This window comes from Sminthopsis crassicaudata, chromosome 1 (genome assembly GCF_048593235.1).
Source record: "Sminthopsis crassicaudata isolate SCR6 chromosome 1, ASM4859323v1, whole genome shotgun sequence".
In the NCBI taxonomy this organism is placed as follows: domain Eukaryota; kingdom Metazoa; phylum Chordata; class Mammalia; order Dasyuromorphia; family Dasyuridae; genus Sminthopsis; species Sminthopsis crassicaudata.
The window spans coordinates 114,404,639-114,430,227 of record NC_133617.1 but is presented as its reverse complement, the minus strand read 5'-3'; the positions used below and the strand labels follow the sequence as shown (position 1 = coordinate 114,430,227).

Below are 25,589 nucleotides of genomic sequence, written 5' to 3'. Positions count from 1 at the left end.
ACCCCAGATGGTCAGTGGTCTCATTATTTTATTATACTTTTCTATAAGTGACCATCAATTTCTGCTATTTAAGAGAAGTGAATTTGACATTTCTTGGTATATTTGATTCAGTTTTGGAAATTTAAGTAGGAACTAACTATTAGACTCCAGTTTTTTTCTCAAATATTACCATTAAATCAGGAATAATGCTCTTGTCAAGAATAGAGAAGCTTATTTTTCCAAATTTATTGGAATGGTAAATAGATTTTATCATGTCCCTATGAAATAAGAGTTAGATTTTTAAAAATTGTTTAACATATCTTAAACCTCAGTGTGGTCCCTATTCCCCAAACTGAATTAATCCAGTCTGTACATAAACCCAAGTGAATATTTCCAAAGGAGGAATTTTTAGGTGAAATTTATGGAATTTTCTTTAGATGTGGTATGAGTATCTAAATGAATTTATATGTTTTGGCAAAAGCCTTAGGGAAGGCTAGATTCTTCCATGAGCCCTGAGATGCTGAAAGCTACAATTCCAAAAGTTTCACTCAATTTATTTGTCAACTATAGAGATTAATACCAGTGAAGATTTGTTGCTGGATCATTTTATGCCAGAATTGGCATTCTTTTTCTTGAAAAACTGTTACATTAACAGAGAGTTTTATAAATGTTGGGAACCCAAGAGAGTGGCAAAATATGTTTTTATCTATAAGAATGAACGTTTTGGAACTAAAATAAAGTAAATAGTAGGATAAGAAATAATATCACTGGGATTCCTTTCCTCCTCCCATATTAGTCAATTTAGAAATAAAACTTTCAAGGTGAACCCAATTCCTATTTTGAAAAATTCCAGGACACTTAAATTTGTTGCTCTGGTAGAGATTACAGGAGATACAGATTCCTCCTACAAGAATCTGTTGGGAAGAATTGGGATTGGGTGCGGGTCATATCTTTGTTATATAACTTTGGGCAAGTCATTTAATACCTTTGTAACTAAGATTCTTCCTCTTTAAATGAGGGAGTTGTGCTAATCATGCTCTTTAAAGCATCCAAACGTACAATTTTTGTGGTTTGTTTATCTAAATAATGAATTCTTTAAATAAGAGCCTTGAAAGAAGGAGACTTCAGTCAACATCGGTAAATTTAAGAGACATAAGAAAGTGAGAGAAGCAATTATACTTTCTAAGTTCTTTGTATACACCATTTGGGAGAATTTTTTAAAAGTCTGCTTCAAGTACAGAAGAAGATGAAAAGAAATCAGGAATCCAAGCTTGTGAAAATGAGGTAACAAAAAGATCTAGAAAAATGTAAATGTCCTCTGTCTCTCCTTTAAAAAGTTTATGGAACTCTTCATATAAGCTGATAATAAATCTTTTTTACATGCATAATAAATCTTATTTCACTGATGACAAAAACAAAAAACAACAAACCTAAAACCAAAACAAAATTAAAAACCAAAAAAAAAAAAAAACCCAAAAAACAGTTGGAAGGGCAGGAGGAGGTGGGGATGGGGGTGGAGGAAAACTTGCTTTGCTGTGAAGTAACTCCAAAGGGAATGTCTTCTATTCCCCATTTCATGAAGGTGGGGATGGGAAAGGTAGGTCAGAGGAGAAACAGCAAGTGCTTGGAGGCCACTGGCAGCTCGGGTCAGAATAGTCATAAGTCAAGGTTCAAGAACAGATATACCTATGGAGAGGAAGATTGACTTTCAAGGAAACAAGTGCTTTCTGGGGAGGAAATCCCTTTCCCTGCTTATGCCAGTGCCCATTTGCCTTGTGCTAATTATGGCCCTGATGCAGAGTAGTAAAGAAAGGTATATGGTTGCCCAGGAATAGATAAAGATAAGTACAATTGAAGTTCTCCCTTGTAATAAAAAAACACAGTAAAGCAACACCAGTCAACACATTGACCAATCTTATTTGAAGTATAAGTAGGCATCCACCAAAGTCATGTAATTCCTTCCATTGGTTCTCCATTATATTAGTAGTAGATAATTGCTAAAATACAAATGTTTTCTGGGGATTAGAAGAAGGGAAAGGGTTAGGTTAGTTTTGGTTCTTAATATTTTAATACATTTTAGTTTATCATAATTTTTAGCTATTTAGTAAAACTAGGAGGGAAGAAATAGAGGAGATGAGTTTTGATGAGGCAATTAAGAGGCACACTGGCTATGAGATCACAAGTATTTTATTAAATGACTGTTGTGTTCCATGCACAGTGCTAAAGGTTGGAGATACAAAGAAAGTAAAAACAAAACAAACAAAACAGTCCCTCTTCTTAAAGAGTTCACAGTTTAATGGAGGAAACAACATACAAACAATTATGAGCAAACTATAAATAGGATGGATTAAAAATAATCTCAGAGGGAAAACAATAGCATAAAGAGGAATATGGGAAGGCTTCTTGTGGAAGTGGGACTTTAGCTGAGACTTGAGGAATTCCAGGGCAACTAGGAGGCATAGATGAGAGGGAAGATCCCAAGCATGAAAATGCAGGGGATGTGGCATATGGAGCAACTTTTGCTAGAACAACAAGGAGGCCAGTGTCATTTGATTGCAGCTGTTCATGGAGGGGATTCAGGTATAAGAAGATTGGAAAGCTAGGAAGGGGCAGGTAATGAAAAGTTTTAAAAGCCAAAGGATGATTTTATATATAATCTTGGAAGTGGTGAAGAGTCACTTCAGTTTTTTGAATAAGGAAATTTCGGACCTGTGCTTTAAGAAGATACATTTGATGAGTGAATAAGAGGATGGACAAGAAGGAAAAGAGCCCAGGCTAAGAGACCAACCATCAGGCTATTGCAATACTCTAGAAGTGATATAATAAAGGCCAGTGACAGAGGAGAGAAAGAAAGATTATGCAAAGGTAGAATATACTGGAATTATTAACTAATTGAATATTGGAGGAGGTGAGACTCTGAGGAGTCAAAGATGATACATAGGCTTGTGCTTTTACCACATTCATTTTATATTTATAGTTCAGGAAACTGAGGCAGAAAGAAGTTAAATGACTTGCTGAATGTCACAGATAGTGTCTTTTAGATCTGAACTCAGATTTTCCTGACTTTAGATAAGATCCTTGAAAGAAGGGGCCAGCTGCTTAGAGAAATTAAAAGCAGGAGAGAATACAGAAAGATAATGAATTCGGTTTTGTACTTGAGTTTAAGATGTCTTAAGGCCATTTAGGTGACACAGGGAATAGAATGGCACTCCTAAAATCTGGAGGATCTGAGTTTAAATCTGTCTCAGACACTTATTAGTTGTGTGAATCTTAGCAAATCACAACTCTGTTTGCCTCAGTTTCCTTGTCTGTAAAATAAGCTAGAGAAGGAAATGGTAAACCAGTGCAGTACTTTTGTCAAGAAAATCCCAAATGGAGTTGTGGTCATAATTAATCACCAATGAATTAAGATGTCTATAGGATATCCTTTTTGAAATGTCAACTAGACATTTGGAGGTTAATAGAGATATTAGGACTAACCAAATAGATCTGAGAATCATTTAAGTAGATATTTGGATTTGGAGTCAAGATAGACCTGAGTTCAAATCAGGCCTCAGACTTTACTAGCTGTGTGACCCTAGGCAACTCATTTAATTTCTTTCTGCCTAAGTTTACACATTTAAATTGGGAATAATATTTTATCTTGTAGAGTTGTTGCAAATACTTTGCAAACCCTAAAACTCTATAACTGGGACCTATGATTATTGAGGGGGAAGAATAAAGATCTTAGGCAGCCAGGAGTCATAGAGATACTGACTATCCTGCAGAGACAAAGAGGGCTTTTGTTTCTTTCCTTCCTTCTTTCTTTTTCTTTCCTTCTTTCTTTCTTTCTTTTTCTTTCTTTCTTTCTTTCTTTCTTTCTTTCTTTCTTTCTTTCTTTCTTTCTTTCCTTCTTTCTTTCTTTCTTTCTTTCTTTCTTTCTTTCTTTCTTTCTTTCTTTCTTTCTTTCTTTCTTTCTTTCTTTCTTTCTTTCTTTCTTTCTTTCTTTCTTTCTTTCTTTCTTTCTTTCTTCTCTTTTGGAGCTAAGCTCATTCTTTGTAATTGTTTTGTGATCGTTCTTCCCATTTATATGGTGATGCTCAATGTAGGTGGGTGACCTTTCACTTTATTTTGCATTAGTTCATGCTATGACTTAATCACGATTCTCTGCATACATCACATTTGCTATTTTTTTTTAACAACATAGCAATATTTCATTTCATTCTTGGAGTGAAATTTGCTTAGCCATTCTCCAATAGAAGGACATATACTTTGTTTCTAGTTCTTTGTTACTACCAAAAAGAAGTGCTACAATAAATGTTTGGGAGTCTCTCTCTCAGTGTGTGTGTGTGTGTGTGTGTGTGTGTGTGTGTGTGTGTGTGTGTGTGTGTCTGTCTGTCTGTCTGTCTCTTTCTCTCTTTCCTTATATGAAAGAACTTTGATATCCACATTGATGCTCATCTCTCACTCTAATCTCCCAATTCTTTAATCTCCTTAATTCTGATCTCTTAAATGACTCTACCTTAAATACCCATAGTAATAATTACACCCTGGGTATCATCATTACCAGGTGTTCACTTCTCTGAATATGGGTTTTAAATCTTATCCTTTTCTTTTCTTTTGAGGCTGTGTTTTCTTTCACAATATGGTTAGCATGGAAGTATGTTTATATAACTTCACATATGTAATTAATTGATCTCTGTGTGTCTATCTCTATCTGTCAATGAGTTGAAGGTGTATATTTCAAGAGTAAACCAAACATACCCATGATCAAAAATAATTTTAAAATGAGGGCAGCAGGTGGCTCAGTAGACAGAGCCCTGAAGTGAGGAGGACCTGAATTCAAATCTGATCTCAGACACTTAACACTTCCTAGCTGTGTGATGCTGGGCAAGTCACTAAACAATTGGCAATTGGGATTGCCTCAGCAAAAACAACAAAATGCATTGCAATGGGAATTATTCCCATAATGGTTCCTAAGTCATTTTTCTGCCTCCTAGTCATCCCAACCCAAATATAGCTGACATTTTAAAAATGCTTCAGGGGTCCTCAAAATTCTTTATGTTATTATCTTATGTAAGATTCACAACAGCACTGTAAGGTATAGATATTATTTTCCCTGCTTTATATTTGAGGAAACTAAAGTTAGATGACTAGCACATAGTCACATAGCAAGAGTCATAAGTGGAAAATAGGCCAATTATCAAATCTCGTTTTCTGTGATAGAGTTATGGCGAATATGTGATACAGTGAAAAGGACAATGTATTTAGATTTTGAGAAGCTATATTCAATCTTCCTTCTGCTCCTTTTTACCTGCCTTGAGTAGATCACTTAATTTCTCTGCACCCTTATCTCCTCATCTGTAAAATGAAGATGAAAGGAGCACTAGCCTTGAATTCAGGAGGACCCAAGTTCAAATCTGGTCTCAGACACTTCACACTTCCTAGCTGTGTAACCCTAGGCAAGTCACTTAACTCCAGCCTCAGGGGAAAAAAAAGATGAAAGTAGAGCCAGAAGGTCCCTTATGGTTCCTAATCCATGATCCTTCATTGCCTGTCTCTACCCTCTCTCAATGACACCTTTCCACTAGCACCATCACAGTAACGAGAATACAAATAAAAATCTAACAGCTTTTTTTTGAGTCAATTTCTATGTTGCCCCCTAATTAATACAAGAAAGAGAAGGAATCATTTAAAAAATTATCCTCCTTAAATAAAGAATATGTTTTCTTCATGTCCCTAGTTTATTCTGGCTTTTAGAAAGGGGAATCTGTGACTTTTTGGGCAGCTTACATTATCCCCCAGGCTTGGAGCCATAAACAGGACATAGCTCAAGCCAGACCAATTTTTGGTAAAATCAAATCCAGCAAAAGCTGGACTAATTCAATGAACACGTTTCATACTCTTTCTGGGAAGACAGCAGACCACAGTGCAAGGTCCCCATCTGAAAAAAAGCAGCAGTGCAAGTCAACATTTATTATGGACTTGGAGCTCCAGTTCATCTTTTGAGCCATTACAACTAACTGACCGTAACTTCTGTCTATCCCATCCTTTTCCACTATAAATCTCTTTACCTTCTCCCTCCCTTGCTCCCTCCACTTCTTTTTTCCTTCTGTTCATGGTGCTGGGCTGTCACTAGGTGATTCTGAAATTGCCCAGATGGACCCCTGGATCGTAGTCTCTCAGCTTTCCCATTTCTCCTCCATTAAACTCCCTATGTATGAGATGTAGTTCAAGATTTGGAAGAGTATTGAGGATAAAGAGGTGCAGGAAAATCTAGGCTCACATTTAGATGAATTTAGTAATATTTACAGCCACTAACTGTATATGAAGCTTTCTAAGCTTAAACTTTTAAGAATCTTTCCTTAAGACCACACATTTCTAAAGTAATGTTTGCTATGTAAAGAATCCATTAAAAGGAAGCCAAGCTTGAGAGGGTTTCATGGTTTAGAGTTGAGTGAATCTGAAATAGTATTATCCCATACTAACTAGAGTGATTTTAGGTCCCTAACAATATAAATGTAAACTTTTTGAAGATGGAGCCCTGTCATACTTCAAAAATACCCAAAACCTAACATGTCAAGTAGACATAGTAAACATTAAATACATCATGAACTGGTTGTGAAATAAAAGATAGAAAAATATCTTTTCTATTGTTATTTTTTCTATTCTAATATGTTTTCTATTAATTGTATTGTGGTAATATAATAAATGTATTGTGGTAAGATTAATTGTAAAAGAGAGCTTACAAATTATTTCCTTATCATGTGGGTGTAATATAAACAAAGTATGTTCATGTGTTCCATTCTATCAGGTATGAGGCAGAATTGAACTGAACTTTAAAGGCTGGACTGAAGTCAGATATCTGGTTTTAATTCTCTTATTAAATGTTGAATTATTACCATTATGGTAAAATATTTGAAAAAAAATATTAGTCAAATAAAAAGTCCCTTTTAATGATAATATCCTTGGATATATTTCTTCTCATCTCCTTTCCTTTCTACTGTTTCCTTTCCTTTCCTCTTCTTACCCTTTTTCTCTATTTCATTCTCTTCTCTTCTATTTTCCCCATTTCCTTCCTTCTACTCTCCTTCTCTTACCTCCCTTAATCCTCTTTCCACCACTCTCTTAGAAATGTAATATTTAATTTACAGTGTTAGTTGGTTTAATAATTGATTTTTCTTCTCTATTGATTTTGAATGAATTTTATAACTGCAGTAAAATCCATGCCCACTATCAGCCAAGCTTGTTGTGATCATGATAATTGCAAAAATTATCAATTTTAAAGGATTTATTCAACAAGCCTGTGAGGCAGGAAGTATAAATATCATTAGTCCCATTTTACAGATGACAAAGCAGAGGTTCAGGTTGAGTGAAATTAACCAAAATTAAATAACTAATTGGTTCTGTGATAAGAACTTAAACCTAGTTCTTCCAACATTAAGACTACTGCTCTTATTCTCTTTTATGTGTGGTTTAAATATCTAAATGAATATATATGTTTGGCTCAAAGACTTAGATTACTGAATATATGTAATACAAATATTATGGAATGTTATCATGCTATAAGAAAGGATGAAGTAGATAGTTTCGAAAATTCTGGGAATACTCCTATGAATTGATGCAACATGAAGTGAGCAGAAGAAGAATTTATTCAGTAGCAGTAATATTACAATAAACTTTGAAAGACAGTTATTCTGATCTACATAATGACCAACCCCTATTCTAATTAATGTGGAAATATACTATCCACTGTGAGAAAAAGAACTGAGGGGACTCAGTGAAAATTGCAGCATATTTTCTTCTCTTTTTTTCTTTTTTCTTTTTTGACATGGCTGATATAAGAATTTATCTTGCATAACTATACATATTTGTAATGAATTTTGTTGTTATTGTCTTCTCCCTGGATGGTGGAGAGAAAGAAGAGGGGAAGAAAATTCAGAAATGAAATGAAATAAAATTGAATTTTATAAAAGGCTTGAACCAGGTTCCCAAGATCATGGAGATTCTTCCATTTTAACTTCTCTGAACATGGTAGTTTCAAAAGCATTATTCACTCAATTTATTTGTTAACTATAGAAACTAGTGATGCTAAAGAAACCCCCTGCTCTGACTTGTAGAATTTTTGCTGGATCTTTTTACACTAGAATTTGAAATTCTTTCTCTTTAAAAACAATTACATTGGCAGAGAACTTCTGTAAATGTCCTGGTTCCCAGAGAAGTGGCAAAATGTTTTCTTTCTATAGAATTTAAAGTTTTGGAATCATAATAAATCAGTGAGAAATATAATCACTATAGACTAATGATTCTTGGGGTTTTAATTTCATAACAGTGAAGATAGTTGCAAAATTTTTGATGACTTGAGACTTCTTATGGATTTTAGCTAAGTAAAACGTATCAAGAAATTGTTCTTTCATTGTTCATTTCATTTCCAATGGTCAGACTTCTACCTTTGATAACTCTCAAGCATGCCAAATGCTCTATTTGATACATGATGTGAATTCCTTTCTGAAGATGAGAAATTATCTTTCCCCCCAGTACTTGCTGCTTTGTATAGAATATTTGCTCTAACATAAAGGTATGTCTATTTGGCCCTGGGCCCTTGAATCCCAAGATTTTCAGAACCAGTGCAGAACAAGTCATATCAAGTTGGGAAAGGCTTCAGGCACAGGCTGAGTAATGAACTGTGTCTGATGCCCAGGGATCAGCTTAGCTAAGTATGAAGAGACTCAGTACCTGATTACTGGTGGAAAAGATGCTAAGAATCACCTTACAGTTTTTTAATCTTTTTAAGAACATTAATTTAACTGTTAACATTGTTTATGCAATATATTTTTCCAATGACAAATGAGGTGATAGACTTTTATTAGTGTAGGAATGGAATTATATAAATAATGGCATTCTCACTACCATTAGGAGACATAACTAGGAGACTAGGAGACATAATTAGGAGAAATCTAAATGAAAGAATAGCACCATTGATTTTTGTGAAGTCAACAAAAGAACTGGAAGAGGTGGTTTCATTATGTACTCAAAGGAAAGAGGAACATTTCCAAACTGCATTGTAGATATCTTCCTCATTTCTGTCCTTCCAGAACCTGAACACACACACATACACACACACACACACACACACACACACACACACACACACACACACACACACACACACCCTTTGGACTACCATACTTATTCACCCATTCTTTAACTGATGGGCATCCACTCAGTTTCCAATTCCTTGCCACTTCAAAAAGGACTGCTTACAAACGTTTTTGCACATGTGGGTCCTTTTTCCTTTTTTATGATCTCTTTGGGATACAGATCTGGTAGAGACACTGCTGGGTCAAAGGATAGGCACAGTTTTATAGCCCTTTGGGCATAGTTCTATATTATTTTCCAGCGTGAATTTTTCCTTTTTTCTAAATACTCCTAGTCACTTGCAAATCCTAAGATGGTATATTATAGACATATCTCTCAACCTGTGGGAGCTACTGTTAATCATCTTTTCTTTGCTCCTCTTTTTCAAATGTAGAAAGTGTATATTTCATTCCAGGGCCTTGTCTCAAGCTCTGTACCTGTAAGTCTCAGATTGCTGTAGAATCAGTTCACAACTCTACCAACAATGTATTAGTGTCCCAGTTTTCCTACATCCCCTTCAACATTTATCATTATCTCTGCCTGTCATCTTAGCCAATCTGAGAGATGTGAAGTAGTATCTCAGAGCTGTCCTAAGTTGCATTTCCCTAATCAATAGTGAATTAGAACATTATTTCCTATGACTTTAATGACTTTACTTTCTTTATCTGAAAATTGTCTGTTCATATCCTTTGACCATTTATCAACTGGAGAATGGCTTATATTCTTAGAAATTTGATTCAATTTTTTTACATATTTTAGAAATGAAGCCTTTATCAGAACCCTTGGATGTAAAAATTTTCCCCTAGTTTTTCTTCTTCCCTTCTAATCTTGTCTGCATTGGTTTTGTTTATATAAAACATTTTTAATTTAATATAATCAAAATTATCCATTTTGCATTTCATAATGTTCTCTAGTTCTTCTTTGGACATAAATTCCTTCCTTCTCCACAGTTCTGAGAAGTAAACTATCCCTTGTTCTCTTAATTTGCTTATTGTATGAACCTTTATTTTTAAATCATGAACCCATTTTGACCTTATTTTGGTGTAGATTGTTAGGTGTTGGTCAATGCCTAGTTTCTACTATATTATTTTCCAATTTTTCCAGCAATTTTGTCAAATAATTTTTATCCCAGAAGCTGAAGTCTTTGGGTTATCAAACACTTGATTACTATAAGCATTGACTATTGTGTATTGTGAACTTAACCTATAATTTCTGAGTTTTAAAATTTTTTTGTGTAACCTGCTGACCTTGACATATTGTCTGTGGCTTCTATAAAAGACCTTCAAAATTCCCATTTAATTGCTTATGCTTATTTTACACAATAAATTTCTTAAAGATGTTAAAAACAAAGTGACATTTGAGATCTGAAGGGCAAGATCATTGCCAGCTAGGAGGATAGAGCTTCAGTGAGGATGTAGTATTTGAGTTGTATAGAAATTCAGCAGGTAAAAGCAGAAATAGATACAGAATGATGTTGGAACTACCATGTAAAATTGAATTGTTAAAAAAAAAAAAAAAAAACCTTGGGGGTATATGGAAAACGAGAGCAATATCATGGAAATGGGCAAGTACAGAGAATTTTGGAAAAGGTAGGATGGGATCAATATTGTTTTGCTAGGATGGAGCATGGATTAAGAGGAGACTAATAACCAATAGTTGGAAACCAATGATGGCACCAGATTGCAAACTCTTAGAATGCCAAGCAAAGGAATCGATCAAGAAAATGAGATTAATCCATCTTGCTCTGTTCCCAGTGAAGCCATGTTGATCTTCTGTGATTGCTGCTTCCTTTTTTAAATGTTTGCTAACTATCCTTTTTTTTTTTCCTTTGCTAACTATACCTTCTTTTTGAGAGTAGTCAGTCAAGTTACTGGTATATAGCTTATAACAAAGGTATCGAACACATAGCAGCAGCCCATGACATTTTGGAGTTTGAATTCATAAAGAGCAGACTACTATCTTCTTATTGATTCATCCCCTTACATACAAGGCTAAGGAGTTTGTAATTTACCCCATAGACAATTGGTAGCATTTGAGATTTTGTGAACAGAAAAGCAATATAGTTACATCTATAAATTCAGAAAGTTATCCTGACATCAGAAGAAAAGGCTGATTGGAGATGGGAGGAATTAGAAGCAGAAGTGGTCAGTCAAGAGGGTATTGACAAAGTCTAAATAAGAATCAATGAGGGCTTGAGAGATGATATTAAGTAATGGTGAGCCCAAACCACGTCAAAATGTAATTGGAAAGTAACAAAATAGATAAAAATATAATAGCATATAGATAAGTTTGGGGCAGTTAGATAATCCAGTACATAGAACACTCCATCTGGAATGAGGAAGACCCATCATTGAGTTAAAATCTGGCTCAGATAATTACTACTATATAACCTTGGGCAAGTCACTTAAGCCTATTTGCCCCAATTTTCTCATCTGTAAAATGAATTGAAAAAAGAAATGGCAGAATATCATCCCAGCCAAAAAAAAAAACTCAAATGGAGTGTCAGAATCAGACATGACTAAAATGATTGAACAATAATAACATTAATTTTAAAATGAAATCAATATGTGATCCAGAGGGATTCTTTATAGATAGATAGATAGATAGATAGATAGATAGATAGATAGATAGATAGATATAGTTTAGTGGCCTTAGTTTCTATTTGAATAAGATACCACTGGTTTACAGAATTTACTCTCTTCCATTTTTTGAAAATTGAGATATTTGCCTTTTCCAGTCCTTTCCAATTCTTGATAGTTATTCAAAATTCACATCAGCAGTCACATTATCATCTCTTTCAGTATTTACTTATGACATTCATTTGGACTTGATGAATTGAATTCATCAAGAGCAGACTACTACTCTCTTCCTATTGATTCATTCCCTTACATACAAGGCTAAGAAGTTTGTAATTTATCCCATAGACCATTGGTAGCATTTGAGATTTTGTGAACAGAAAAGCAATATAGTTACATCTGTAAATTCAGAAAATTATCCTGACATCAGAAGAAAAGGCTGATTGGAGATGGGAGGGATTAGAAGCAGAAGTAGTCAGTCAAGAGGGTATTGACAAAGTCTAAATAAGAGTCAATGAGGGCTTGAGAGATGATATTAAGTGATGGTGAGGCTGTGAGTGCCACAAAGGGGATAAGTAACAGAGATATAGAATTGAAATGACTCAAAAATGGATTTGATGTAGGGAATAAAGGAAAAAAGAATAGTCTAAGGTAGTTTTGATATTTTGAGCTTGGGTGAATAGAAAGATGGTGGTAGAGATAGGGAGGTTATAGGGAAGGATAAATTTTTAAGGAAGAAAAAGATAGTTTTAGTTTTGAACATACTGAGTTTGTGTTACTGATAAGTCTATCGTACAGAGACAGTTGGGCATGTAAAAGCTCAATGTAGAAAAGAAAAAAGATCATGAATTGATTTAGTGACCATATCTGTAGTATAGATATTTCATACAGTCAAGTCAGACTGCATTGCTCAGATGTGTTTCTCAGAAGTCACATAGCTCTACTCTTTGGTTTTAATGTCTATTATGTACAAGATGAACTTAGCCCCCTCTTTTTTTTCCTCAGCCCCCACTTCTTGAGGTCCTCCCATTTATGATCACTCTGCACAAGTTTCTTAAAGAAGCCCAAAGCTTCTATAGAAATCTCAAGTCCATCCTCAAACATTAATTCCTTTCCATTAATTACATAACTAATAAGCAGTTGGCTAGTCTCTGTACTTCAAATGATGAGTTCCCTTCATTGCTGAGATAGCCCACTGCATTTATGAGCAATTAAAATTATTAGAAACCTTCCTCCTATATTTAGCCCAAATCTGCCTCTTTTCAGCTTCCATTCTTTAATTCTTCTTCTGCCCTTACCAGCCAACCAGAAACATATCTCTTCCAGATGATATACTCAGATATTCAATCATGCCATCCAACATCTGATGCATGTTCCAACAGTGTTCTTGTCTAATATTTACCTTTCAGTGCTGAGAAATTACCTGTATCTAGAACATTATTTATGTTATTCCTGATTTGTTGATTGTAACTCTCCAAAATAAGTTATTAAAAAGTTAGGGAAATTCTAGCGCATTTCCATGCCTAATCAAGTCAGAAACCCCTACTTAAAATAATTATCTTAAAGAATATTAAGCTAAACAAAATCAAAATGTTGGAATTTTCTAATTATTCTTCCAATCCTGAATCATTTTTACAGTTTTTGCATCCAAAAGTTTTTCTGCCCTTTTTGTAGCATTATTTTTTTTGCTCTATTAAGATGAAAAATGTGACTGAATTATTATCTGACAGTTTTCACACATACTCAGAACAGGCAATGAATTAAATTCTAGGTAAACAACTAAATTGAATTAAAAAAAACATTTATTCAACACCTACTATGTGCAAGATATTTCTAGGCAGTTTAGGTATAAACATATATAAGATATAATAGCTGTTCTGTCCTGCTTTCTAGAGCCCCCAAGTTGGGGTGACAAAACATACTATTGCTTTCTAGAGCTCCCACCTCAGGGTGATTAAAATATACCATCCTAGTGGAAAAGTGATGAGGCAGGACTCTTGAGGATGGTTTATTTCAAGAACTTTCTCCTTTTTATACCCTCATACCCTTATATAACAAAAACACTAGGCATGTGCCCAGTATATACTGTGCACATGGGACCACCTAAACAGCTTGCTATTGTATGTAGTTTGCTACCTGGTATCACTCTTCCACCTAGTATCACTCTACTTCAATAATAATATAGGTTGTCACCCCCCCTGACTTCTCAGGAAAGCTGAGAGCCCTTAGGGGAGTTAGAGAGCCGAACCAGACCTTTTCAGCAGGTTCCCTCTGGGATGAAGGATCTTATACTTCATCCAGAGTTTGCCCACTGACTGTGATCCTCTACAAATACCTGCTATTTACAATATAGAAGCAACAGGGTAGAGTACCCCTCTTTACTACCCTTATTACCTTATACAAATTACTTAAAATCACAGGATCTCAATTTCCTCATCTGAAAAATAAAAGGAATAGATTATATGGCTTCTGAGGTCCTTTCTAGCTTAATGAAATCACCTATAGTTACCTGATCCCATTTTTAAAAGAGGAAAATTTTTGGTGTATACAAATAATTGAATGAAAGGAGGTAAAATACATGCAAAGAGAGACTTAGGGAAAGGAGTAAGAGAAATTGAGAAGGAAGAGCTTGCTTGAGGAGTAGAGAGAAGTCTTCTTGGAGGAAATCCCACTTGACTTGGGCTTTGAGAAAAGAACTCAATAGATGGAGATGGGGGAGAATTCAATTCCAGTCAAGGAAGATGATGTGAGCAAAGGTTTAAGGGAAGTAGTCATCCTGGGTAAGGAAAATGAAAAATTTCAAAGTTGAGACTGCTGGCAATGCAGAAGGGGAAAAAATGGTTTGCTAGATGTACAATGAAAGGCCGCTTTGTTCTTTGGGATTCCAGAAAAAAATAAAAGGAATTTAATTAAATATGCCTTAAAATTTTATGTGCACCAGCCCTTTTGTTTGTTTTAGTTTGCTTAAAGTAGGCAAGAGACAACCATGGTGTGATGGATGGAGAGCTGGCCTTGGTAGCAGGAAGATCTAAAACCTGGGTTCAAGTTTTGCCTTTGACACACATGGGCTATATGATCTTGGAGAATTCACTCAATCTCTTACTCTGAGACTAAAAGTTGCAGAGCAGATGAAAATCTGTAGTGAGAATCTCTTCACCTGGGAATTCCCTCTGTCAATGAAATCGTAGATCCTTTCCCGATCCTTGGCCTCTTGTGATTCTGGGATATTAGCAAAGATAATATGGCAGCCTTCTTAGTTGGTATTCATTGCATTTAAGTATGCAAATGTCTAGGTGTACATGAGAGTATTGAAAATTTAAAATTGGAAGAAAAAGAGAGAACACTGAACTTCAATTTTAATTCCAGAAAAAGTAGATGTTGGGATAAACTAAAGCTTCCTTATACAGTCTCTTATTTATATTATATATTTCTGACTATACTATATATTCAGGACCTATAGCAAGTCACTTTTAACTTTTATGAATCTCAGTTTCTCATCTGTAAAATGAGCAGTTTGGACAAAAGGCTTTGTAAGTTTCCTTTCAGTTCTGACTCTTCAAGACTAGGATCCTATGAGTAGATTAATTGAAGGAACTGGGAATATTTAAGTGGGAGAAGAAAAGACTTGGAGGTTCCATTGTAATTATTTCCAAGTATTTGATGATATATCATGTTGAAAAAGGAATGTACTTGTTCTGCTTAGCCCCAGAAGGGAGAATTGGGGGAAAGGGAGTGGAAATTGTAGAGAAGCCAATTTGATCAACTCTTGTCAACAAGCATTTATTAAGCACTATGTTCAGAAACTGCTAAGCAATGGGGAAAATGCAAGCAAAAAGAAAGATAGTGTTTGCCCTCAAGGAACTTACATTATAATTGGGAAAGATCACATATACTAGGGAGGTAGGAGGATTCCCACTGGGACTTGATGGAGAAGGATGGTGAGATCTCAAGAGAAGAGTTAAAGATTGCTTCCTTCCTCAAAATGAAAGTTAGAAGAGGAATAAGGCAGTCACAGAGGCAGAGGATCTTCCAGAATTAAAAAACATCCAAACAACAAGAACTAGCCAGAAGTAGAATTGGATTTCATTGGAAGTAGTGAGTACTCTGTTATTCAAAATGTTGAATGACCGTTTACTGAGGATGTCAGGTATGGGCTCTAGACCACATGGCCTCTGAGAGCCCTTCCAAGTCAGGGATTGTGCAATTCTATGATTCAGTGAGTCTGAGCCAAAGCACAAACAGGGTCTATGTCAAGAACAACCTTTAATTCCCTTCTTCTCTGAAGTTTAAACACATGCGGTTAGCCAATGCTTTTTTAAATTCAGGGGCCTCCTCAAATTGTACACGTGGCAATTTAATCACTGTACTCAAACTCAGTACCACAGGATAATTACTTCTAAACTCCTTTCTACAAATGTAGGAGAAAGGGCAGGTTTATTTATTACTTCTTGATGTTTATTAGAATACTGCTATTATAGGAAGTCAGATTTGAAAAAAAAAAATCAAACTCTGGACCCATCTTTTCTCCCTTTTTGAGCCCCAGTGCTCTGAGTTCCTTTTGAAGTCTTATTCCTTTGGGAGGACATTGAAAAAGCAAGCTGGGAATGAGTATGTGCTGGAGAGATGTGGCTGTTATGTGCATGTGTGTTTGACATTTAATATTTAGTCTTTTATATCTTTAGAAAATGAAAAAAAACCATAAAAGAGTTCCCATTAATAATTTTCTTACATAGTTGAACGTGGGCTCAAGAAGTCATTGTATCATAAGGGAAGCTTCCTAAGGATTAGTAATAAGCTCAGTAATTAAATTAGTATTTTTTTTTCCTTTTCTTTACTCAACCTTACTGGTCTTCAGTCTTTAAAATGAAGGATTTGAATTAGATGATCTATTGACTTTTCTCCATTTTCATCCTTTTGACCTTCCTGTGATGCTCAAGAGTGTTGACCAGCCCTTCTTTCTGGTTATCTTCTCCTTCCTGAGTTTTTGGGGCACTAATCTGTCATGATTGTTTGACTCTCTGTCAGGTAATACCCTTACAGGACCATTATTCCTATCAAATTTCCTATTCCATACTGTATTATAGGACTCTTTTGGGTCCTCTCCTCTTTTCTTTCTATTCACTTCTTTGGTGATTTCATTACCTTCCAGCTGAAAGCAAATGATTCCATTTTTACCTCTAAGCAATTGCCTACCAAATTAAAAAAAAATTTTAGCCCACATCTCTCTCCTAATTATCAGTACTGCATCTTCAACTGTCTAGTTGATTTCTCCAGTTGGATGCAATATGGGCATTTTAAATTCAACATGTTTGAAACAGAACTCATGATCTTTCCCCCAAGACTCAATCTTTCTCTTATATATCAGTTCTAAGGCTTATCCTATTAATATCTAATATCCTACATCCTTTCTTGCTATTCATATCCCAGTTACCCCAATAGAGATTTTTTTGAGGCCCAATGATTCACTGAGCCTGAGATCAGAAAGACCTGAGTTCAAATCTGCCTTCAAATGTTTATAAAGTATGACAAGTCATATAACTTTTGTTTGTCCCAGTTTACTTATCTATGAAATGAAGAGAATAACACCTACCTTGCACTGTTATGAAAATCAAATGAAACAACTGAAAAGACTTTAGCACTGTGCCTGGCAAATAGTAGGACCTATATAAATGTTAATTATTATTTCTTATTATTGTAATAATCTCCTCATTTGTCTCCATGCATCCACTATCTCTACTCCTCAATCTATCCTCTATACAGTTGCCAAATTGGTATCCCTAAAGTGCACATCTGACTATGTCATTTCTTCACTTCTTCAGTACCCTTAAAGTTAAAATACAAACTCTTCTGTTCCTCATTTAGATTCTAAATAAGGTGTCAGATCACTCACAGACATAGCCAGCAGCCCATGGGACTCCATTCTGAACCAGATTAAAATTGTTATTGGGAAAAGTTTAACAAAATAAATAAAAATAAACTAATATGTAGATTATGCTAACTTCTGGTTTTCTGTGTCAATATATGACCCCACAGGAATTCATTTCTATTTGAATTTGACACCACTAATTTAGAATATAATCACCATTAAGTTCCAGCTTTTTTCCATAGATTAGTTGCTTGTTACTCATCTTAAAGGATTCTATACTACAGCTGGATTGGCTTACTAACTGTTCCTATACATCACATTCCATCTTCTATCTTGTCACTTTCTATAAGCCATTCCATTTATCTAAAATATCCTTTCTCTTCTCTTTTGCCACTTGGAACCCTGAACTTCCATTAAATTAAAGTTCAGCTCAAATGCCATTTCTTTCAAGAGGCTAGTAATTAATATAATTCCTTCCCAAATCATTTTATTTTTATCCTGTGTGTTATTTATGAACATATATGCCCAAGAGTCAGCTTGAGCCAACTGTCAAGAGCTGATCATTATAAAGGAATGTGAGCATTTACATGGGCATTATCTATTGTTACGCATAAGGGCTTGATTTGTTGTTTGGCTGGTCATCTAAACTATAGAGACTTAAGAAAGTAATGTTTGTGGTCCAGTTGTTTCAATCATATCTGACTCTTTGTGACCCTCATTTGGGGTTATCTTGGCAAAGGTACTGGAGTAGTTTCCCATTTCCTTCTCCAGCTTATTTTACAAATGAAGAAACTGAGGCAAACAGGGTTAAATGACTTGCTCAGAATCATACAAGCAGCAAGTGTCTAAGGGCATATTTAACTCTAGAGCTCTATACATTGCACCATCCATCTGCTCTCAAAAAGTGATAGAGAATATTAATAATGCAGATTAAACTTTAAAGTGTATCCTCTTTTTTTGAGAGCTAATTGTTAAACATTTACCAGTACAGCACTGCATATGCTGTTGTAAAATTTAAGTTCCTTGATGACAAGAACTGTCTCACTTTTAAATTTTTGTCCCCATTACTTAGAACAGTATCTGGCATATAGTAGGTATTTAATAAATGCTTGTCAAACCTCAATGAACTAGTAAATAGTGGCACTTATTGGAAGAAGTGAGAAGGAAGAGCTAATATTTTATGGTTTATTTCAAGAGTAAGATTAATATTGCTAACACTGTTAAATAATTCCACGAATCCATAGTGTTAAATGAACCAATATAGGAACAAAGTTTTAAATGGATGACTGACCACAGTATTCAACTGGGGATTCACATGGGTCACCACAATCTTCGATAAAGTATCCCTGTACTCTCAGTCACATATTCTAGTTATACAAGGATAGGCAATCCATTTTTTTAAATTGTCAGTCCTTACAAGAATAATTAAGAGATACAGTATAGTGTAATTGTGTGACTCTTGGACAAATCACTTAACCCTATTGCCTCAATTAATGAGTTGGAGAAGGAAATGGAAAATCTATTCAATATGTTTGCCAAGAAAACCCCAACTTAGGTCACAAAGAGCTGGACGGAAAGAGGGAGAACATATTTGAGAGTACTTGTCTTGGCTTCACATCTTCTCATTGATATTTATTAGGCGATAGATCAATGAACTTCTCAGTGTATAGAAAAACATTTTCTATTTATCTATCTGTATCAGGGAAGAGAGTTTTTACATTGAAGGGTCCCCATACCAATAAAATCACAGGTTTTAATTATCTTCTCTTCAGATCCTTAGATCTTGTATCTAGTTGTATCTAATTATCTAATTAGCAATATTGACTTGGATAAAAAATGTCATTGGTGCCTTTTGAAAATGAATGTCAACAACAGCAACGTCAACAACAGCAACAACCACAACATTTAAGGTCCTTTTAGGCAATCAGAGTTATTAATTAATTTTCTTACCTGGTCATTATTCACCAGGGGAATGGCTCCCTTCTCAGTTGTTATGCTTAATTTTATAAAAACACATTCCGGAAACTAGTTCCTGTTGAAGTTTGTAAGTGGTCATTTTTACACCTTAAAGTCCCACAGAAGACCATTTAATGCAGCCAAAAGACACAAAGATATTGCCAAAGATACTGCCAAAAAGACATTCCCCTGAAGAGCTTAAAAGAAACCATTCCTTAGTAGCCCAGAATAAACAACAGATTTTAGCACCCCAAAATTTGTAAAGCCTTTTATGAAAACTTCATCCTAAAGAATGATTTATATACTTTATACTTCTTTATTCTAGGGCCTGCCTGGTAAAGATGGACCCACTGGCCCCCCAGGACCCCCTGGACCAATTGTAAGTGTCTACAGAATCTGATGGGATAGTCTTTCTTTCCAACTGTTTTATTTCTTTTGTATTTTCTTTTCCAGAGACAATGTGCATTTTGTGGATCTTAAAACACTATATCAATATTAGTGACTATTATCATATTATTATAATCTATATTGTTATTTCTGCAACTGTGAAAGATAGACTGATTATGAACATGACCATGTTGGATTGGGTGATATCTAAATCCCCTCCCAGTTTTACTGTTTTAGTGCATTTCCTTGAAAGTGTCTGTCCTCCACTAGGGAAGACTGATAGTTCATTCCAACCGAAAGGTACTAAGTATCATATGATGGATTAGTTCATTTTCAACAGCATCAGCAGGCAAACCCCAGTCTCTGAAATTGTTAAAGTAAATTTGGAAAAGAGATGCACAGTGGTTTTGCTCTCTGTCATTTTCAATTTGAAGGATCTCCTTTTGATGCTGAACAGATTTCCCTGAAGATACTCAAATAGTTATGTAATCTCATAAATTTAGGAGTTCCTTCTGCTGATGCAGCTCACCATGCCTGCCCATCACATGTAACTCTATTTTATATTCTCCCATAGTTCCCCTACAAAATTCTCTCCTTCACCACCCAATGTCTTGGAAACCTTTGCTTTCTCCATTTATTTAAAGAGTCCTAATGGAGCTGTCCAACTACCAGTCTGGAGCAATTATCAAGAGCAAATTATGTATGAACATGGGAATAATGGTGTTCTTATGGAGGACAGCATTTCCTTGGTATTAAGATTATAATTTTTCCTGTATATTAGTTATTATACTGACACCATCATTAAAATTCCCAAGATTATTAAATTTAATTCAGACTTGTGGTACTTAGGGAAAATTCATTTGAATAGGCCAGAGAGAAAAACAAGGCATAAGGGAAGTAGACAGCTGAATTAGTTTCTGCTCATCCCTCAACGACCTAATCCCAAACTCCAAATGATAGAAAATATAAGCAGGGTATAAGGAAAGGTGGGGAGGAGGAGAGTAAAAGATTGGCTCAGAGAGGTGCCTTCTTGGGTGGGTGGGTGGAGGTGCCATCTTTGTGCACATGACATAGATTGAGTTGATTTAATCTCCGAAGCTGAGGAAAGGATGTATACCCTAAGAGAGAGCCAAGGATACCCTGCTTCTAATTAGGGTTATGAAGTTGCTATGTCTTTCTTCATAATTAGTGATAAGCTCTTCATTGTATAAACGATTCTACATTAAAGTCAAGCATGTAAAGTGCTTGGGAACCTTAAGGTATTATTTAAACATGAATTATTTTTATTGCATTATTATTGTTGTTATTGTTGAAAGGTGTGTACAATTGTTACCTAGCTGATGTTAGTAGGTTGGTTCGCTCTTCTAAAGAAGATCACACAGTTGGGATGAAGAGTTATTTGGCAAATTGCTGAAGCTTCACTTTCACTCTTACTAGAAACAAACCATTTATTTGTAAATTATTTTGCTGACATATCCATTGTATTGAATCATGATATGGCAAAGGGAATGATACTTTTGAGAATTTTATACTTTTTTTTATTCAGATAAAAATGTATGCCAGACAATATGTTCATTTGAAAAATTGTTTTTTTAATTTTAACATGTTTAACATGTATGAGATTGCCTGCTATCTCAGGGAGTGGAGGGAAGGAAGGGAAAAGTTGGAACAGAAGTGATTACAAGGGTCAATGTTGAAAAATTACCCATGCATATGTTCTGTCAATAAAAAGCTATAATAAAAAAAGAAAAATTGTTATTTAAACATCAAGCTAATTTCAATATATTGCAAAATGAAAAAAGCAGTAATAATTGGACAGTAGTAGCAAAATTTTTAATATGATGTTGCCAATTGAAATACAGTATTATATGACATATTAACAATATAGTTGCCTATTTGTAGTATTTCATCACATAATCAAATCTATTCAATTTTCCTTTTGATATGAATGGGGTATGAATTTGGTGAAATCTCTTCTGACTTCAGGAATGGAGTCTACTTGGAAATTGGTCTTCTTTTCCTAGAAGTGAGAGGGGGGGGGAGAGGGAGAGGAAGGTGTATAGGGATGAGGAAAGAGGCTGTGAAATATACCACTGATCAGTAATTCAAGATAAAGAAAGGAACTTTGTTATTATTTGCTTAATAATAATTTTGAATTATTGATGAAGAAATGTGGGTCTTGACTCTGTATGTTTAACATTATCTACTAGGGTATCCCTGGAGCCCCGGGTGTTCCAGGTATCACAGGAAGCACTGGACCACAAGGTGACCTAGGACCCCCTGTGAGTACTGTGATGTGTTCATAGTCATGATGATTCTAGTCATCTTCTGTTAACACATTTATTCCAGTTAATATTTCTGTCCCTCAGAAACATTTCTTGAATAGGGAGGCTTATATTAAGGACTATGAGAAGGTTCTAAAGAACTCTTCCTATGAAACTTTAGTCTAAACACAGAATTTTATGCTTGTTTATAAGCTAGGTGTCAAGACCAGGTTTAGTTTAGTACAGCTTGATGTTTTAAAATATTAGAGATGTTGATAACAGAGATATGTTGGCAAAGCTTAGTTCTTGATTTGAAAATTTTAAATGCTTGCATAATTTATAATTCAAATATGGAGTGAAAATGTGATTTCTCTCCCCCCCAAAAAAGCTGAAATCTTTTACTTAAATATACACCAGACAGCTTAAATGATATTTTATACTTTTATATCTTTGCTCTTCATCAATTGCCTATCTTTAATTTTTACCTCTTAAATCTTCTAAGCTGCTCTTTAAATTTGATGGAATGGGGAGAAGGAAGGAATAAGTGAAGACCTTTGTGGGTCTCAATTTCTTGATTTATAAAATGAGGTTGCTGGACTAAATGACCTCTAATTCTAAAAATATAAAGCAACTTAATAATTTGTGCTATAAATATTAGTCAGTAGTCTTTAAATAACATATGTCTCTGATATTAAAACTTAACTGAAAGAACATATAAATATGAAAACAGCTCCAAATATAACCATAATTTTGAAAAGATGAGAAGTAGAGAAATCAGGAAAAGGGATGGCTGTTAGGTAGGAGTGACCAGTGCCTGGAAGAGTAAATCTGGCAAGGCCTCTGAGTATTTTTATGATTTTCATATTCTATCTCTTCCTTCCCAACTCCTCACCCCCAGTCTCTGGCTGCTCATATCTAAAATCATAGTGTATCCTTCTAGTTTCAGAAAATGGTTTGGCTGGCCCAAATTTCACTCTGCCTGAAGAATTTGCACAGGCCAAAGCTATCATCAGCAATCTCATCCACATACTTTGATTTCTCTATGGGCTTCTACTCACAAGGCACATCTGTCTATGTGGACTTTGAAATTAGTTATGAGCCACATGGGAAAATCACTCTGGTTACTTTATAAAGTCACACCTTATGTTTATTCTTTCAAGTTGGAAAGGTTGCAGTCAAGATTCCCCTTCTATGTTTCCCAGAGAGCAGTTAGGGTTTCAGAATTAGGATCCCCAAGGATCTTGAGTTTTTTCTTATAAAAAAGAGGCCCACTTTCGGTCTGGGCCCAAGATTTCCTTTTGCCTTGTGCCCACGAACTGTAAAGCAATTTGTGCTCAGCTATTTGTCATTCTCGGTGAATCATGGTCCCTATTTGGATCTTGAAGCCGTTCTTGGTTTTACTTGGACCTCTGTCTAGGAAGGTAGGAGGAAAAGAGGCCAAGAAAGACAGACGCAGGCAGCCCTTGAACAAGACAACATGTTTCCCATACTAGTGCCAAACACCCACTTTGGGCCTCCTGCCTCTTCGTGCAGAAAGTTCTGCTACTGCACCAATTCCTGCTTGAATTATACATGCAGCCTAAGCAGAAAGAACATTGGAGTTAGAGCTAGAAGACATAGGTCCAAATTCTGGCTCTACCATATTTTGGGCAGGTCACTCCCCATTTTGTGTCAAAATTTCCTCATTTATAAAATTGGATCCTTTCCACCCATCCTACAAATAAATTTTTAAGATCTTATATGATCATAGGATTTAGAAATAGAAGAGGTTTAAGGACAGGGATTCTTAAGGGTTTTTTTTGCATGTCACAGACCCCTGTGGGAGTCTAGTAAAACCTATGAAATTCATATATGTATGTGTATGTATGTGTTTGTGTGTGTATGCACATATATATTTATATGTACACATACACATATACAAATAAAATAAGATTATAATGTGAAGTGGTCCATGATGACTGCCATAAGAAAAAGGCAAGCAGAATACCAGGAGAATTCAGGTTATTGGATCATAGATGTGTAATCAGGAGAGACCTTAGCAGCCATTTAGTACAACCCCTTCTTCATTTGACAGATAAAAGGAATGAATCTCAGAAAGGTTAAGTGATTGCTGAAGGTCACATAAGGAATAAAAGCACAATTTCTATATATTGAACCATCTTTTCTGAGTCCATATCTTGTGCTTCCTCTTCTAGAGGAGGAGTTCCAATTACTTCTGAATTAAGATAATGTGGAAGGTAGTAAGGGAAGACTCCATGAAGCAAGTGGTATTTGGAGTGAGCCTCAAAAAATAGATAAGATTCTAACTGGAGCAGCTAGGGGGTGGGGTGGTGCTAGATGGAATCAGAAAGACTCATTTTCCTGAGTTCAAATCTGGCATCAGACACTTGTTAGCTGTGTGACCCTGAGCAAGTCATTTTACCATGCTTGCCTCAGTTTCCTCATCTTTAAAATAAACTGGAGAAGGAAATGGCAAAGCTTCCAGTATCTTTGCCACAAAAAAACCCCAAATGGGATCACAAAGAGTTGGGCACAACTGAAAAATGACTGAACAACAACAAGCAAATTCTGATGGGCAGAAATGTAAGAGTGAAGGTGTTGGGAAATCCTGGGCAAAGGAATGGAAGTGGGAAACTTCATGTTTAGTGAATAATTAATAGTCTAGTTTGGTTGAAGTATAAAATTTATGCAGAGGAAGAATAAGACTAGGATTGAAAGGTAGATCAAGGTCACATTATGGAGGAACTTTAAAATATGGTTAAAAATTAAAGAATTTGCTTTGTAGATAACTATAAAATAAGTAGATGGCAGTGGATATTTGTTAAGTCTCTTCCATCCTAATATTCCATGAATATGACTATTGTAGTTACTTTTCTTTACATTTCAAATATTACTAAAGTCCAAAGGAAAATTGGCCACTTTTACCATTCTACTCAGCATCTTCAAGGAATATGTGTTTTCCCTCAAAGTACATTTTTGGTGGAGTTATGGGATTTAACTTGGTGAGGAATTTTTATTTTATTTTGCTTTACTTTGCAAAATCAAAGGAAATGGGTCAGACAAGTTAGAATAAACAATAATTTCTTATTACACAGGGGCACTGTTTTGCAAAAACTCCCACTGACCTTTTCTACCTTGTCTGAAAATTAAAGAATAGATTTTTTTGTTGTCTTTGTATCCCCAGTATTCTGTATAATATTTTACACATAGTAAATGGCCATAAATTCTTGTTGAAGCAGCAAGGTAGCACAGAAGATGGAACACTGGGCTTAAAGAAAGACCCGAGTTCAAATCTTGCCTCTGATATTTACTAGTTATGTGACTCTGACAAAACTAATCTCTGTCTACCTTAGTCTGCCTCAGTTTCCTTATCAGCCCCTAAGTCCCAAAGTTGTTGTAAGGGTCAAATATAATATTATTGGTAAATTAATGTCAATTGTGTTG

At 35.2% G+C, this 25,589-nt stretch overlaps 1 protein-coding gene across 2 annotated transcripts in view; it reads left to right on the top strand.

The window, feature by feature from the left end:
* The window catches only part of COL14A1 (collagen type XIV alpha 1 chain), a 254,691-nt gene that overhangs the window by 193,783 nt on the left and 35,319 nt on the right, over positions 1 to 25,589 (top strand). For both annotated transcript variants that reach the window (XM_074266537.1, XM_074266541.1), the window contains exons 41-42: positions 19,820 to 19,873; positions 22,092 to 22,163. In XM_074266537.1, coding sequence (XP_074122638.1) covers positions 19,820 to 19,873; positions 22,092 to 22,163 — 126 coding nt within the window. The remainder of the gene's footprint in view (positions 1 to 19,819; positions 19,874 to 22,091; positions 22,164 to 25,589) is intronic.